The sequence below is a fragment of the Heloderma suspectum genome, chromosome 1 (genome assembly GCF_057233095.1).
Source record: "Heloderma suspectum isolate Gila_16-S chromosome 1, 16-S_ref, whole genome shotgun sequence".
NCBI lineage: Eukaryota > Metazoa > Chordata > Lepidosauria > Squamata > Helodermatidae > Heloderma > Heloderma suspectum.
Window position 1 is genome coordinate 347,154,339 of NC_139458.1, and position 15,474 is coordinate 347,169,812.

The following is a 15,474-nucleotide window of genomic DNA, read 5'->3' on the forward strand; positions in this document are numbered from 1 at the left end:
TTGAAGGGGGGAAATACACAAGTTGCTAGTCCTCATAGTTGGGAAGCAAAGCATAGATAGTATGTGGAGAAATCTTACAAACAAATATGGAGCTTAGCTGGAATTCCAGTGGCCATTAGGTGGGTACCTGCACAGTTCCTTATTCTCTGCAATTGTGGCCCTAATGGCCACTGAGCCAGAGGAGCTGTTCGCATAACACACTAACCCGCACTCAGTGGTTGAGTGTGGGTTGTTTGTTGAACTGTGGGTTAGCATGTTGTCTGAACACAGCCAGGGTGGCTTGTTAACCATTCAGCATGGCTTATTTTCTCAAACAAGCCACCTTGAGAACGCATGGTTTGTTAGGTTGCTCAGAGTGGTTAACAAACCACACTGCATGGTTAACAAGCCACCCTGGCTGCATTCAGACAGCATGATTACTCACCCTGCAGAAAACATGCTGCATTCAGACAACATGGTAATCCACAGTTCAACAAACAACCTACCGTTCAAAACAACCCACACTCAACCACTAAGTGTGGGTTAGCATGTTGTGTGAACAGCCCCTTAGTGTCTCTACGTTGCTGTTTTGTTCCTTGTGGGAGAGAAAAACATAATGATCATTGATAGCAGAAAAAAACAAAATATAGACATAAACTAAGCTAATGAACATCCAGTTGCTCGACTCAAAACATAAAATTTGGTCCTCCTTGGTTCATAATTATTATTTGGGAGAGGGAACACAGAATAGACACTAGCTCAGATTATCTCACTATTTTAAAATATAACCTAATACACTGTAGTTGTTTAAAATTTCTTCTACAGAGATTTAGAAAACCAGAATTTTCATCATTCCTGTGCCACACCTCCAACCCACAGAGTAAAATAAGCAGAGAAGAAACTAGGAAACCAAGGAGTTCTGCTCCCCAAATTCAACTATTGACAAATTAGGGAAAGCAGTGGTAGTTATCTTACATTTTCTGAATTTGCTCACAAGCCAGCATGGTAAAGAAAATTCTGTTTGTATGAGCCTTTCTTATTTATTGCAGTCTTGGATTTTAGCACTTTCACCACAACCATAAAGGATAGGAGGTTTTTTTTTAAGAGAATAAAAAACAGAGGGCAGAAGTAAAATTACTTTATTAATTTATTACATTCTTGTGCCATCCAACAGCCAAAGCTCTCTGGGCAGTTCACAACAATTAAAATAAAATAAAACATGATAAGATACAATATAAAATGTAAAAGTTTAAAACAACAATATAAAAAATAATAGTAATAACCAAATAGAACCTAGGAGCAGTGCAACGGTTTAAAATACAGTACCAGATTTAAAACAGAAACTGAAAAACTAAAATGCCTGGGAAAATTAAAAGGTCTTCACCTGGCACTGAAAAGAGCACAGTATAGGCATCAGATAAGCCTCTCTGGGAAGCTCATTCTACAACCAGGGTGCCACAGCAGAAAAGGTCCTCTTCTTAGTAGCCACCCGCCTCACTTCCTTTGGTGGAGTCTCCCAGAGAAGGACTACTGAAGATGATCTTAGGGTCTGGACAAATGTATATGGGAGGAGATGATCCTTCAGATAACCTGGTCCCAAGCTGTTTAGGTCTTTGAATGTTAATACCAGCACTTTGATTGGGCTCAGAAATGGATTGGTAGCCAGTGCAGATGGAAAGTACTGGCATAATATGATTATGTTGGCCATTCCCGGTTAACAGTCTCACTGCCCTATTTTGGACCACCTGAAGTTTCCAGACAGTTTTCAAAAGCAGCCCCACAAATAACGCACTGCAGTAATCCAGACGAGAGGTTATCAAAGCATGGATAACTGTATCTAGGCTATTTCTGTCCAGATAAGGATGTATTTGGTATATCAGCCTAATCTGATAAAAGATGTTCCATGCCTCCTGTGCCTCTAGTGACAATGCTGGATCCAAGAGCACCCTCAAACTACAAACCTGATCTTTTAGGGGGAGGGCAGCCCCTTCCAGAACAGGTTGAGCATCACTTAGCTGGGCAGACAAACCACATACTAACCATACCTCTGTCTTGTCTGGATTGAGTCTCAGTTTATTGGCTCTCATCCAATCTATTACTGCACCCTGGCATTGATTCACAACACCCACTGCCTCACCTGGGTTTGATGAAAAGGAGAAATAGAGCTGGGTGCCATCCACATATCGGTGACACCTCGGTCCGTATCTCCCAATAACCTCCCCCAGGGGATTCATGTAGATGTTAAATAGCATGGGGGATAAAAAAGAGCCCTGTGGCACCCCATGACATAACTACCAAAAGGCACAGCAATAATCCCCCAGCACCACTGTATGGAATCAGCCATCCAAGTAGGAGCAGAAACACTGCAGTGCAGTTCCTCCAACTCCCAGCCCAGATAGTCTATCCACAGGATACTACGGCTGATAGAATCAAGAGCTGCTAAGAGGCCCAAGAGAATCAACAGGGTCACCCTTCCTCTGTCCCTCTCCTGGAAAAGGTCATCCCACAGGGCGACCAAGGCAGTTCAATTTCTGTTCCAAAACCAGACCTGAAGCCTGATTGAAATGGATCTAGATAATCTATTCCATTCAAGAGTGCCTGGAGTTGACTGGCAACCACCCACTCAAGCACCTTGCCCAGGAAGGGGGTATTAGCAACCAGCCTATAGTTGTTAACATCTTCTGAGTCCATGTTAGGCTTTTTCAGGAGTAGCCTAATAACTGCCTCCTTTATAGTGGCTGGCACCACTCCTCTCAAGGAGTTGATAACCTCCTGGACCCAGCCAGACATCCCCTCTCTGTTAGATATAATAATAAGCCATGATGGGCAAGGGTCAACCATACAGGTGGTTGACTGGACTTGGCCAAACACCTTGCCCACATCCTCAGGTCTCAACTACTGAAACTCAGCCAATGAAACTGAACCAGATGGTGCTCTGGATACCTCTACTAATGGAACTGCATTAACTGGTGTCCCAAGTCGTGTTGAACACGAGCATCTTTATCTTCAAAGTGTCATGCAAACTTGTCACAGCGTGCTACCAAAGTTTCCACCATCTCTCTCCCTGGCCCAGATTGCAAAAGGCCATGAACCAAAAGCTCTGCTGAATGACACTGAAAAGATGCAATTCTGGTGGAAAAGAACTTCCTCTTTGCCACCCTCACTGCCACAGAGTAGGTTTGATAATGAGCTCTAACCTGTGTTCAATCAGACTTGGCACGAGTCTTCCTTCACCTGCATTTTAACCATCTTCCATCTTGCTTCATTGCCCTCAGCTCAGGTGTATACCAAGGAGCTACCTGGGCTCTGCTCGGTGGGAGAGGGCGCTTGGGAGCAATCGTTGCAACTGCCCTAGTCGCCTCTGCATTCCATGGAGTAACCAGGTCTTCAACAGGACCACCAGCCATACCAGCAGGAAAATCCCCTATAGCCCTCTGGAATCCATCAGAAGCCATTAGTCTCAAAAGGCAGCCCTTTTTAATGGGTTCCTCACCCTTGCAGAGAGGAAAGGCTGTTGAGAGTCTAAGGAGGAAGGGACCTCAATAAGTTGGCATTCTTATTGCAGGAGGAACCCCAGGGTACCTCTCATTGCCCAGCTTTGTCATCTAGTGCAACTCATTACCCATAATATGTATGAAAATTATCTGAAAATCCTGAACTTGGTTGAAGAAATAACAGCCACAATTAATGCCTTTCAGTGTGACTCATTCAAATAGCCTTCAGTTGTTTTGTATGTTCAGTGCAAACCGATTCTACTTTGTAAGGAATTATAATTTTTTTAATGTATTTATTAGCAGTATTTATATACCGCTTTGCATTTGATTTACAAAAAAATAAAAGCAAAAAACAGACAAGACCCACACATGCATGTGTATCATGAGGTTGGTACAAAGGTAGCTCATGGCTGGGGAAAATCCATAGTAAACAGATATGTTTTCAATAAACGCCTAAAAGATGCCAGCCTGCCGTACTTCGAAGGGGAGATCATTTCACAGGATGATCAAGAAGACGTGTTTCCAACAAACAAAAACCTTTAGGCTGTGGCACAGACAACAGGGCCAACTATAACCAGAGCCAACTATAGCCAGCATTTTATATGTAACGTATAAGGAATAAAGTTTTAATCAGCATCAGGCAACCTTAAACCTTATTTTTTTACTTGCTTTACATCTAAATTCTAGAGTACTATGTTTCATAATCTGCCTCTGCCTCTTCATAATCTGGACTGTTACTCCGTCAACCAGGGTAGATAGTTTACTTAGTGCAGAGGTCTTTCCTATAATTGTGATGGGGCAGGTGGGAGTAAGTCATCATTGACATTTTTTGAATTTTCTTCTCTGAATATGTGAGCCACCCTTGGAAGGGTTTTTTTAAAACTAAAGGGTGATGCATAAATAAATGAAATTGTGTATCTAAACATCATTAATAGAATTAACCTAACTGCATATTTTTTACTTGGATACAGTGGATAATTCTGAACAGTCACTTTCAGATTTTATTTTGAAGAAGCAGTTTCCACATAGACTTGACTACTACTGAAGCCCAGTATTGTGTAGGCTCTGAGGCATGAGGTTGGAGCTTATTGTTGCCTCACATGAACTGAGAGTGTGCCATTAGACACACAGAACACCGCCTTGCAGGTGCACAGTAGTGATGAGCATGCTGTCTTTCAAGGAAGCTTGTCTGCCATCACTGAATTTTATCCATTAAGGAACCCTTGCTATTTCCAAGGAATTCCAGGCTTTCCTGGAACACATTTGAAAACCACTGTTCTAAAGGATGTGATGCACTTCTTCAATGTAACTTTCTGCAACTTTCTGTGGGAGGCGAGAAATGGATAGGGTATTTCTGGAGTGGTCACATGGTAAATGAGATTTCAGATTGTGTTACTATGGATCAGCTATGAAAATGCACTCACTGACTAATGTTCACAATGTTAAAATATCTGAAGTTCCAGCAGTGGGCTGGTCAGCTTATTCTAGATAATGCTACACAAAAACACTTCTCTGAAATCGCTGCCCCTTAAGCAAATAGACCATTGTGGTGATTTTCTGGGTGCAGTTTTTGCAAGGATTCATTGTAGGATGCTTATCCATTGGCAGTGGTGGCTTCCCTTGTTTTTAATACATTAATTTTGGAGCTCTTCTCTGTGGCCACCATTTATTCCTCAGAATGCCCCAGGCACAGATTTGTTCTGGGGGGTTTGGTAGGAAAATGGCAACTTCCAATGGCAGCTACCATTTCGTCCCGCAGGGTATTCCATAATGGCACTGCATCCTGGATGTTCTGCTGGGGGTGGGGTGGGGGGAGTGGGAGCAGAATGGCAACTCCTGAAAGGAGTTCCGTCATCTAAGTTTAAAAAGAAAGACAGTACCTGCTGCAGCAATGCTGCCAATGGTAAAGTTCCCACAAATCCCTGAAAAAAATGGTGTCCTTCCTGAAAAATCAATCTCTCTCTCTCTCTCTCTCACACACACACACACACACACACACACACACCCTGCCATTTCAGAAGCTTATTTCCCCCTCCTGTTAATTCCAGATGCTGAATCTGGGATTACTGAGGATCTAAATTCTGAAATTGTAGGTATACCATCCTGTCAAAAATCTTGAGATGGGCTTTGAAATCATATTTCAGTTGGACATTCTGAAGTCTTAAGAACACTCCCATTTCATTTTCAAGCTCTATGCTTTCATGCATCCGTAAGAGCAAGAACCTTTGTTTAGTTAAAGGTTGAGGGGGACAGAAATTCAGCAAGGCTTATTAGTGGCACTGAAGTGCTTATGTCAGTGTTTATATTACACAAAGACTTTAGCAGTGTGCTTCCAGTTTAACTAAGATAGTTAGATCACTTTTAGTATTTTTTAAATAATAGTGGAATTAAAAGCAATAAATTGTCTTCCTTAAAAGGGATGTTTGTATTACTTGCACCACTTAAAGAGGATGTATGGATCAAAGAGAAGTGACTCCTAATGCTGTCTTGTTTCATATAACATTTTGTGTCAGTTATTTCAACACTACTAATTATGTTTTGATCAGGTACTTGTCTTTAGTATAGGTTTGGGTTTCATTATTTTGTTTCCTATATACCACACTGCATCAGGGGTTGTATACTAATGATTCAGAACTGTGGCACAGGAAGCAGTCAGAATGTGCTGCATATACCATTAATCTCTATATCACCTGTATGTAACCTTAGAAGAGTCTGGCTAGATTCTATGCAGCTACAATTAATATCTAGGTGACAACTTGTTCAGCAATAAGCCATAATTGAATTTGCATTTTACTTGCTCACAATAGCCAAGCTACATATCTCTAATTTACTATTCAGCGTGATTCTATATCCAAAATAAAATTGTTGTGTGCAGCTCTTTTTATGGTATATGTATACTGAAATAATTAACATGTGAGCATAAGCCAGAATTTTTTTTCAAAAAAGAAAATCTCAATTTGGTTTAACTTAAACAAAGCAATACAGTAATGCGCGCGCGCACGCACACACACACACACACACACACACTCTTAATTGAAAATCCAATTAATTTTGCATGGCTTAAAATTGGTCTTCTCTTATCCTTTTGTATTTCATAAAATTGCATCTTCAGTTCTCTAGATCAATGATGGGTTGAAAGTTTGTACTGATGGGCTTCAGAATTCCAGTTTTCTATTGAGCTTCAAGAAGTTAACACAGAATGAATATTGCCCTTAAACAGGATATGGTTCTCAAAACAATACCTAGTTCACCCTAGGCTTGTACTGTTGGTTTAAAGCAGAGTCAGTTTAAATTTAAACAGCAGTATTTCTTTGATAATATTTTTAACATGGTTTCAAAAATTGTTTTGGTTCTACATCTGTTATACCAAATGAAGGAACTTGGTAATTTTTTTACCGTAAATAAGCTAAGAACGACATAAGAATTTTTTTTCTGTATAAAGTAAGCGAAAAGCACTCTCACCTGCAACCCCCCACCTACACCACCTGTGGCTGTGACCAATGTTCTCACTGCTGATGGGAAAGTGTCTGAGAAACAGTGCTGAAAATAAGTATTTTGTGATCCATTTTGCCTGAGAGAACTTTGTACAGCTCTTGGGGCAAGATTAGCTGTGCATTGTTGGTAGGGACTGGGATAAGGTGGGTGGAGAAGGAGGGAAGTGGTGGGATGAGAAGGTTAGTGGCAAGATGCGCAAGGTGGGATAGTTAAGGGACACTGAGCCAAGGAAGACGAAATCGGCCATGAACTGAGAAACAATGCATTATGCATTGGGAAACGATGGGTGGAAAATGTAGAAGGTTCAGAGGAAGGAAGGGACAGGAGATGAAGGAAACAGGAGTGATTGAGCCTCAATCAGAGGGGGTAGGGATTAGATGGACTGTTCATTGGAAGGTAGGCTACGGAATTTGGAAGGTATAATAACTGTAAACCAGGAAGTTGATTAAGGAGGCAAAAGTGAGAAGTGTTTAAATTTCACCTGTTGATTTTAAACAACCAACCAAATCTTTGGTTCCACATTTTACATTTTTATATGGGCTTGGCTGTTATAGGCTGTCATATCAGTTATTATTCAGGTGTTCCAAAGCAGCCATGTGGGACACACAAATCTTTATATCATTCAAAGTTTCACACTGGGTAAAGTGGGAAATTCTCATGGAATTATTTATCTTAGAACTGCGGTATGTTAAATCAAGTGATGCTGTGAAGAGAACACTAAAGAGAACATTGGTTAAAGTGGTATTTTAATGTTCTTCAGCCTTACTAGTACACCAAAAGGCTAGGATGGAACGACTTCAACGAGAACTTGAGATTCAGAAGAAAAAGCTGGATAAACTAAAAACAGAAGTCAATGAAATGGAGAATAATCTAACACGAAGGCGGCTGAAAAGATCAAATTCTGCTTCTCAAATTCCTTCAGTAAGTCATAATTTCTGGAGGCTTTAAAAGTATATCATAAACTTAACATAGTTCTTCAGTTCAGAAATATGTTGATGAAAAATAGAATATGCTTTGCTTACCAAGTACCTTGTACATATGGGGAAGGGGATTCTTAAAACAGTTGAGAATAATTAGAAAATCAAATCATACCGTGCATTTTTAGTTATTTGTTCTGAAAGGTATCATAGAAAAGTGCCATCTCTGGCATTGTCAAGCCAGTTCTTCATGTGATTGTTCCTAGGTAATACACCTAGGATTTCTTTATTATATAAAAGAAAAGTAACACTTTATTTCCAAACATCGATGTTTTTCTAGGCTTTCCAACTAGGAAAAGTTAACGCTGATTTCCACATATCAGGTGGTAGTTTTGTGGACAGTGTAGTAATTAGTCTAAATCCCAAATGGTTTTATAAATCTGCAGGAGCCACCTTATGTGAATAAATAGCCTGCTCTCATGCCTGAAGGGATTCATAATTATCGTTATTATGACATAAGTGTTTGCCATCATCAACCTATAACTAAGCTTTGTCATCGTACACATTAAATTAGTAATCTAATAGACAGCATTGTTCTGTGTTTTTCAGCTTGACGAAATGCAGCAGTTAAGAAGTTGTAACAGACAGCTTCAGATAGACATAGATTGCCTAACCAAAGAGATTGATCTATTTCAAGCAAGAGGTACTTTACTATCAGTATGAATAATCTTTTTGCCTATTCAGCTAAATCACTTTGAGGGTTTGAAGATTATAGAGTATGAATATAGAGTGTGATAGTTAATTTGCTATCTTATTTGCTAATTAGAGTGTGATAGTCAATAATAATATTTTATTGGGCATTTTTGTTATGAAAATCCTCAAGTCATTCCCTAAGCTGTTGTGGGGACGCACAATTCCTTTGTCCCTGTTGATTTGAGATGCTATGTTTGTAAAAGATCAAATCTACATATATGTAGGTAAGGAAGAAAATAAACTGAGGACTAAGGGAAACTTAAATAAAAAATGATAGTTCCTAACATGCTGTCACGCTCTAATGTGACTAACAAAACAGCGCTTAGGGCAGGGTTATGCACTTGAGGATGTCTTGCTATCATGCCTGTACTTGGAGGCAATGTTGTGGCTGCCCATTACCCGACACTAGGTGGGCTAGCCACCATTAAAAGGGACCCTGTGTGAAGAGAAATGCCCTTTCTCCTGAAGCATCTTCAGAATTGGGGAGGGGAAAATACATTTTAATATTATTCTTCCTCCACTACCCCAAAAACCACAAGATAAGTTCAGAATAGAGGAGGAGGTGGCAAGGTGGTAATGCAAAATTGGCTTGTTTCCCCACACCAAATACAGCTTTTGTGCTAACTTTTTCTTTCATTGTGCTGTGTGTTTCCTTTTTTCCAGGACCACATTTTAATCCCAGTGCCATTCATAATTTTTATGACAATATTGGATTTCTAGGTCCTGTGCCACCAAAGCCCAAAGGTACTACTGGAAATTTTTTCTCTCCAAGTTAACTTATCTCTGGAATCAAAACACATCATTGAAGCCATTTACTGTCAGTCCTTCATAAAGTTATCGGAGGACTGAGGCATGCGAGTAATGAGGTCACTGTATTCGTTTATTGTGTTCATTGGTTCTCTCTCTTCTTTGTCACTTATACATGCACACACGAGGGAGTTGTGTCCTTTATACTTTCTGGATCACTTAATTTCTGCTCATTTTTGAAACATAGAGACTGAGGGATTATCTAGACTAAAGTGTAGAGAAGAGGGTCATTTTTCACTATTGAATGGTGGGCTGAAATTTTAAAAACAAAACAGTGGGAAAAAATCAACATACCACACAGTTCCAGCATTTAATACTCAATTTTGCTACATACAAAGTGGGGGAAAGAGTGCACAGAATTCAGTCTCTTCTGCTGTTCGTATTTAATCATTGTTCTTTCTACCCCAGCAGATCAAAGGTCCATTGTCAAACCACCAAAAACTGTACCGGATACAGAAGAAGATGAGGGAGCTCAGTGGAGTTGTACTGCTTGTACTTTTTTAAATCACCCAGCCTTAAACCGTTGTGAACAGTGTGAAATGCCCAGGCATTTCTGAGCCAGGGAGGCTCTCTTATCTTCTGTAAATCCAACCTTTGACTATTGTGTCATTTCCTTGGGATAAATAATCATTTATGCATAGGATTTTGTAAAACTGAATGTGTGACAAGTTTTATTACTAATGTTAAATGTCATTCTACAGAGATAATACCTCAGTGTTGTGCTGCAGGCAGCTGAAATTCATCAGCTGGAAGGTAATCTCCTGAAAGACTTGGTTGCCAGCTGCCTGAATCATGTACAGTATTACCAGAACCCCAGTAAGAATAACTCTCACCATGTTCAATGCTTGGGTGTTCCCCAACTGCCTTTCTCCACAAATGTCACTACTGAATTTTGACAGGGGAAGGAATTAGATTGATAGCTTTTTTTGTTTGTAAAGCTTTCAGTGAAACACTACATTCACCGAGGAAATGGAAAGGAACAAATTGAAAGTGTGTTAAACTGTTTGCTGCCAAGTAGGGCCCGTGGATTGTAGAAAAAATTCTCAAATTAGTGGTACTCTTCACCTTGTCTTCCTGGAAAACAGCTCTGCTCTGCGAAGACACAAATCAGTACAATCGTCTGAAGATGAAAAAGAAAACTGCATGCTTTGTCTGTACAATACTCACAGTGAAATACCCCCAAAGCTTTTCCTACTGTACATAGCTCTAGAGCCTGCTTTAAGTGACTTACTTTTCTTCACCTTTTATTATTTCTTGTACTTCTTAATGTATAGTGTAATAGTCTTTGTTAACTTTCTTTTTTCCTTTTAAGTGATTACGCACGATCATGACCCCTTTTTTAAAGCTTTGATCTGAGAGAAGCAGTGCCTTAAAATAAGAGCATTAATAATAAACAATGCCCAAAAACCTCTCCACTGCCTATTCTGTAGGTTGCTCTTGTAAATGCTGATAATCTGTGAAGACCTGGAGATGCAGCATTGTAAAATGCAGGAAAAGTTTGAGTTTATACATATAGTTCACTCTGTTCACTGATTTTTACGGTGGGTGACACAAGATAATATTTTGTCTGACACAAGAAAACCAAAGTTAAAATACATTCAACCCACCAGCATCTCAGCATCTGAATATGCTTGCTTCATTTGCTGCATATCTTGCAAACCCTTCAAGAGGTAATTACTGGGGAAGTACATACAGTACACAAAACAGTAGCAGTGGCATAAAATATCTGTGCTATCAATAACTTGGCAGCCTATTTTTAAACCTGATTTGGTGGAGAATAGAACAAACTGAAATACAGGCAGGAAGAGAGTAACCAAGCAGACTTGATCACTGAAGCAATACCAAGCATCTCTTTATTTTCATAGGCCTCCTTGTTTTAAAGAAAAGCATTCAGTTGGTCAGGAACACTCATAACTGAAAACAATAATATAGTTTTATTTTTTTATATGTTCTCTTGCATACTACAAAATAATGTAGCATCTCTTAGGATGAAGCAAGAGGCAGTGAGTAACAGTGCAATCCTATACATCTCTACTCAGAAGTAAGTTCTATTGACTTCAATGGGGCTTACTTCTAGGAAGCTGGGAATAAGATTGCAGCCTAAATGTAGCAAGAGACAAAGTAGACTGTCACCCACTGTAAATATAAATGCCAGTGGACATTTCTAACAGGTATTTTTACAAGTGATCTATGTGAATACACAAAGGCCTTTGTTTTAAAGACTTTGCATTTTTTTAAATGTGGGACTTAAATGACCCAGGTAATTAGACAGTAGACGCAAAGTACTTGCATTGAATGCATTATGTTTATAAAAAAGAAGCATTGTTTTTAAGCTTCATCTGCAGTTCTATGTGAAGATTGACAAATCAATTTTTACCTGTTTTATTAATAAAACCTAATTTGGATATCTTGAGTTGATGGTTTTGTGATTTAGCTGGGTAAACTGTCTTTGTAACAGATAAGTTATTTATAAAAATTAAAAAAATATATTGTAACACTTGGATTTGTGTCTTTTTAACTTTGTAGCTACTATAAATTCAGCCATATTATAATAGAAGAATGTAAACTGACTGATCTTGTCTATGCGCCAACGTTTTGTGAACATAGTGAGTTTTGAGGTAGACTTTAGACCTTCTTCTGAGAGGAGGAATGCACAGACAATTCTGAGAGTTATTTCTTTTCTTCAAAGAAATTATATTACCCAGTTTTTCTACAGCTGCTTTTCCCAACCTGGTGCCTGCCAAATGTTTTGGACAACTACTCCCAGCATTCCTGACCATTGGTATGCTGGCTGGGGCTGATGGGAGTTGAAGTCCAAAGCATCAGGAGAGCACCAAGTTGTAGAAGGCTGTTCTACAGCAAGCCACTAAAGCAGCAGTAACCGTTCCTGTAGATATTGCAGAAATATTTATCATCTTAATTAAAATTGCCATTGAAGCTAAAATGTGGAGTGATGCTGATTTACTACTGTTTCAACTATCAAAAGGTCCATATGTTCTAGAGGAACAGCTAGATTAAAGCCTGAACACAGTAGATAAACGGATATTTGTTTTAATTTCATTATCAGTTAATCCTAAGTGCTTTTAAGACAGGTAGTGTTAAGACCTGCTGATACTATAGTGTAATGGTTACATGTGCTTGCTTCTGGATCCATTCCAGCAAACCCATAGGGATAAATAAAACATTTCATTTTTATCTGTTAGTGGAGACTGATGTGAAAATGACAAATAAATCACTTTCCTTTGATTATTAAATCCTCGCAGGAATCAGCACTGCCTGAGATGATGATGGCAATTGTGAAGAAAGGTCCAAATATGTGACTACAGAACAAGAAGCCCCTTCATGGGGAATATGAGAGCACAGGAACTTGGAGACCAATAATAGTACCTGATATATTCCTACTATTGATGAAATGGAGGATGCTTTCCCACCATTACAGTGGATGTAGGCCCTCCAGATGTTTTGGCCTACAACTCCCATGATCCCTAACCAACACAGCCAATAGTTGATTGAACATGGGAGTTGTAGGCCAAAACATCTGGAAGTTTCCCACCTCTGCACTATTTGGTAAAATGCTTCCAATCCAAATGTTCCTACATTAGATAGATTTCTGAAAGAATCTAGAAACTGTATTTGGGATTTACTGGCATGTCCTAAAGCTGCTGTTCTGATGCAGTGGTTGCTGTGGGAGGAGAGTCCATTCTTCACTTCCATTCAAGACATTACAGATCACTTTGGGAAGCATTCTGTAATTCTGGTTGCTCTTTCTTCCACTTCAGCTCTTGATACCCTCATGATTTCAGATGTCAAGTACTATCTATACAAGAAAAAAAATCATTGGTACTGCTATTGCATCTTAAGCTTCAGGTACAAACCATTGTCATTGAAGGCACTAAATCAGTATTGGTTTTGATGTTATATAATGGAATCTCAGTGGGGAGAGACTCTAAGGATGATCTAAAGTGTTGGTTCTGAACTAGCCCCAGGCCTACAGTCTACCCTAAAGTGGGTTATACCAATAGCCCCACTATTGGAGGGGCAGGGGGATTATGCAAAAGAAAAGATAGGGGAAAACACATAGTTAAAAATTTAAAGTGGGCCTCATAAATTGGGGTTAAAGGGTGTCCTACATCTAAAAAGGTTGAAGACTAGTGGTTTAACCCAATGCCCTACCATAGTGCAAGCCTTGCCTTTAGCATCCCTAGCAGATGTCAATCTGAACTTAATCTTGGAAAGCGAGACAAGTCTCCACACCCACCCTATGCAATTTATTCTGCTATGGAACTGACTTTTTAAGGTAAGCTTGAATCATTGTAACTGAAATTGGTACACGTGCCCCTTGCTTGGCATTTCTTTTAAATATTTGAGTGCATATGAAAGAGTGAGAGAGAAATGTTTCTATGTAAAAAAATGTTTAGATTGCCCATTGATACTGGTATTTTGAAATGCAATATTAATTTGTAGAATTGAATTATTTCTTAATATTTATGCATTGTTTATATTAAATTTGTAAACGATACACAGGGGACATACAGATATACCTTCCAGGAAATACCTGTTGGAAACGGTACATTTTTAGTAAATGCTGAAAACCAAAATGGGCTGGCACCTGCCTAATTTGTAGTGGAAGGGAGTTCCAGAGACTGGGCACCATGATGCTGAAGGCGGTATTCTGAGCTATGATGGACTGAACCTGCAAATTCTTGGGTACCACAAGGAGGATATCTCCTGGTAAGCACAGCAACCAAGCAGGCCAGTAGCGAATCAGACGATCTTGAGTATCCTGGTCCTGAGTTGATTAGGGCTTTGTAAATAAGTACCAAAACTTTAAACCTGGCCTGGCAGCATTTAGGCAGCCAGTGCAGTTCCCTTAGCATAGGTTGATATGCCGGCTGTAAGCCACTCCTGTGACCAACCTGGCTGTGGCATTCTGAATCAACTGCAGCTTCCAGACCAAGCTTAAGGGCAGCTCCACATAAAGCAGATTGCAGTAATCCAGTTTTGACGTTACCACTGCATGGATCACAGGGGTCAAGCTATTCCTGTCCAGGACTTGTATCAAATTTTAGTTCTACTTTGAGTAGACCCATTGAAATGAATGGGTCTTAAGTTAGATTATTGGATGTAACCCAAAGCTTACTGAATTGCTAGAATTTGCAAACAGAATTAAATATAGCTTAGGCTTCTTGCCCAGTTCTGTGCATATTTACTCTGAAGGGTAGACTCTACTGGGTTCGGTGGAGTCTGAGTCAATGTACGTATGTTTAGGATTGTAGCCTTTGTCTTTACTTTCAATGAATGTGCTTGTCTTATTGTAATACAAAATTTAAGATGCATTTTTAAAGATTTTGGGGCTCCCATACTTCGTGATGCTTGTGCAAAAAGAGGGAGGAATACACTTTTCCTGAAGTGTAGGGCTGTGATTTCTGTCTGCAGAGTGCAAAACCAAACTCTGCACTCCCAGTCTTCAGAGGCTTGGAAAGGAGGCATTCCCATCCCAGACTAGAGGGACATAAAATGTCTGGGTTCACAGAACCAAGAAAAACTTTGGCTCCTGGGGAAACACTGCTCTGCCCACCCATTAAAGTTACAGCCTGCAGTCCTAGCTCAAAGGCTGGCATGGGTTAGAATGAAGGCTACCCATTCCACAGGAAAAGAAACTAGTAGACAGGACTAACTTGAGCTGATAGAGCCTGTACTTTTTGTGCCTTAAAAAAAAAAAGAAAAAAAGATCACCTCATTGATTTATCTATTTCAATAAAGTTTAAGTGGAGTTTTACCCAAGATCAGCTTAACTAGTAGCCAAATAGGTTTCTTTCCTATTTGGGTATAGTGGAGCAAACACAAGTGTTGGGGTAGACAGGCTTTGTAGTTGTACCTCAGATATGCCAACTGAGGGCTGTTTTTTTAATTATTATTACTTGGCAGTGAGTCTGGCTTTATTGCCAAATGTCTCAGGACCAGTTTCAGCTTTTTCTCGGCCTGCCTAGAAAATGTGCAAGTCCTGCAGAGCTGGGTGGGGGCTCACA

General features: G+C 39.7%; 1 protein-coding gene across 2 annotated transcripts in view; it reads left to right on the plus strand.

Moving 5' to 3' along the window:
• The window catches only part of TAB2 (TGF-beta activated kinase 1 (MAP3K7) binding protein 2), an 85,949-nt gene extending 70,778 nt beyond the window's left edge, over positions 1 to 15,171 (plus strand). Inside the window, exons 4-7 of one of the 2 annotated variants that reach the window (XM_084827811.1) lie at positions 7,729 to 7,889; positions 8,495 to 8,588; positions 9,302 to 9,382; positions 9,857 to 15,171. In XM_084827811.1, the coding sequence (XP_084683937.1) occupies positions 7,729 to 7,889; positions 8,495 to 8,588; positions 9,302 to 9,382; positions 9,857 to 10,002 (482 nt within the window). In that variant the 3' untranslated portion in view covers positions 10,003 to 15,171. Of the gene's footprint in view, positions 1 to 7,728; positions 7,890 to 8,494; positions 8,589 to 9,301; positions 9,383 to 9,853 lie in introns of both variants that reach the window. The other variant, XM_084827810.1, reaches the window with a different exon arrangement.
• The last annotated feature ends 303 nt before the right edge of the window (positions 15,172 to 15,474 follow it).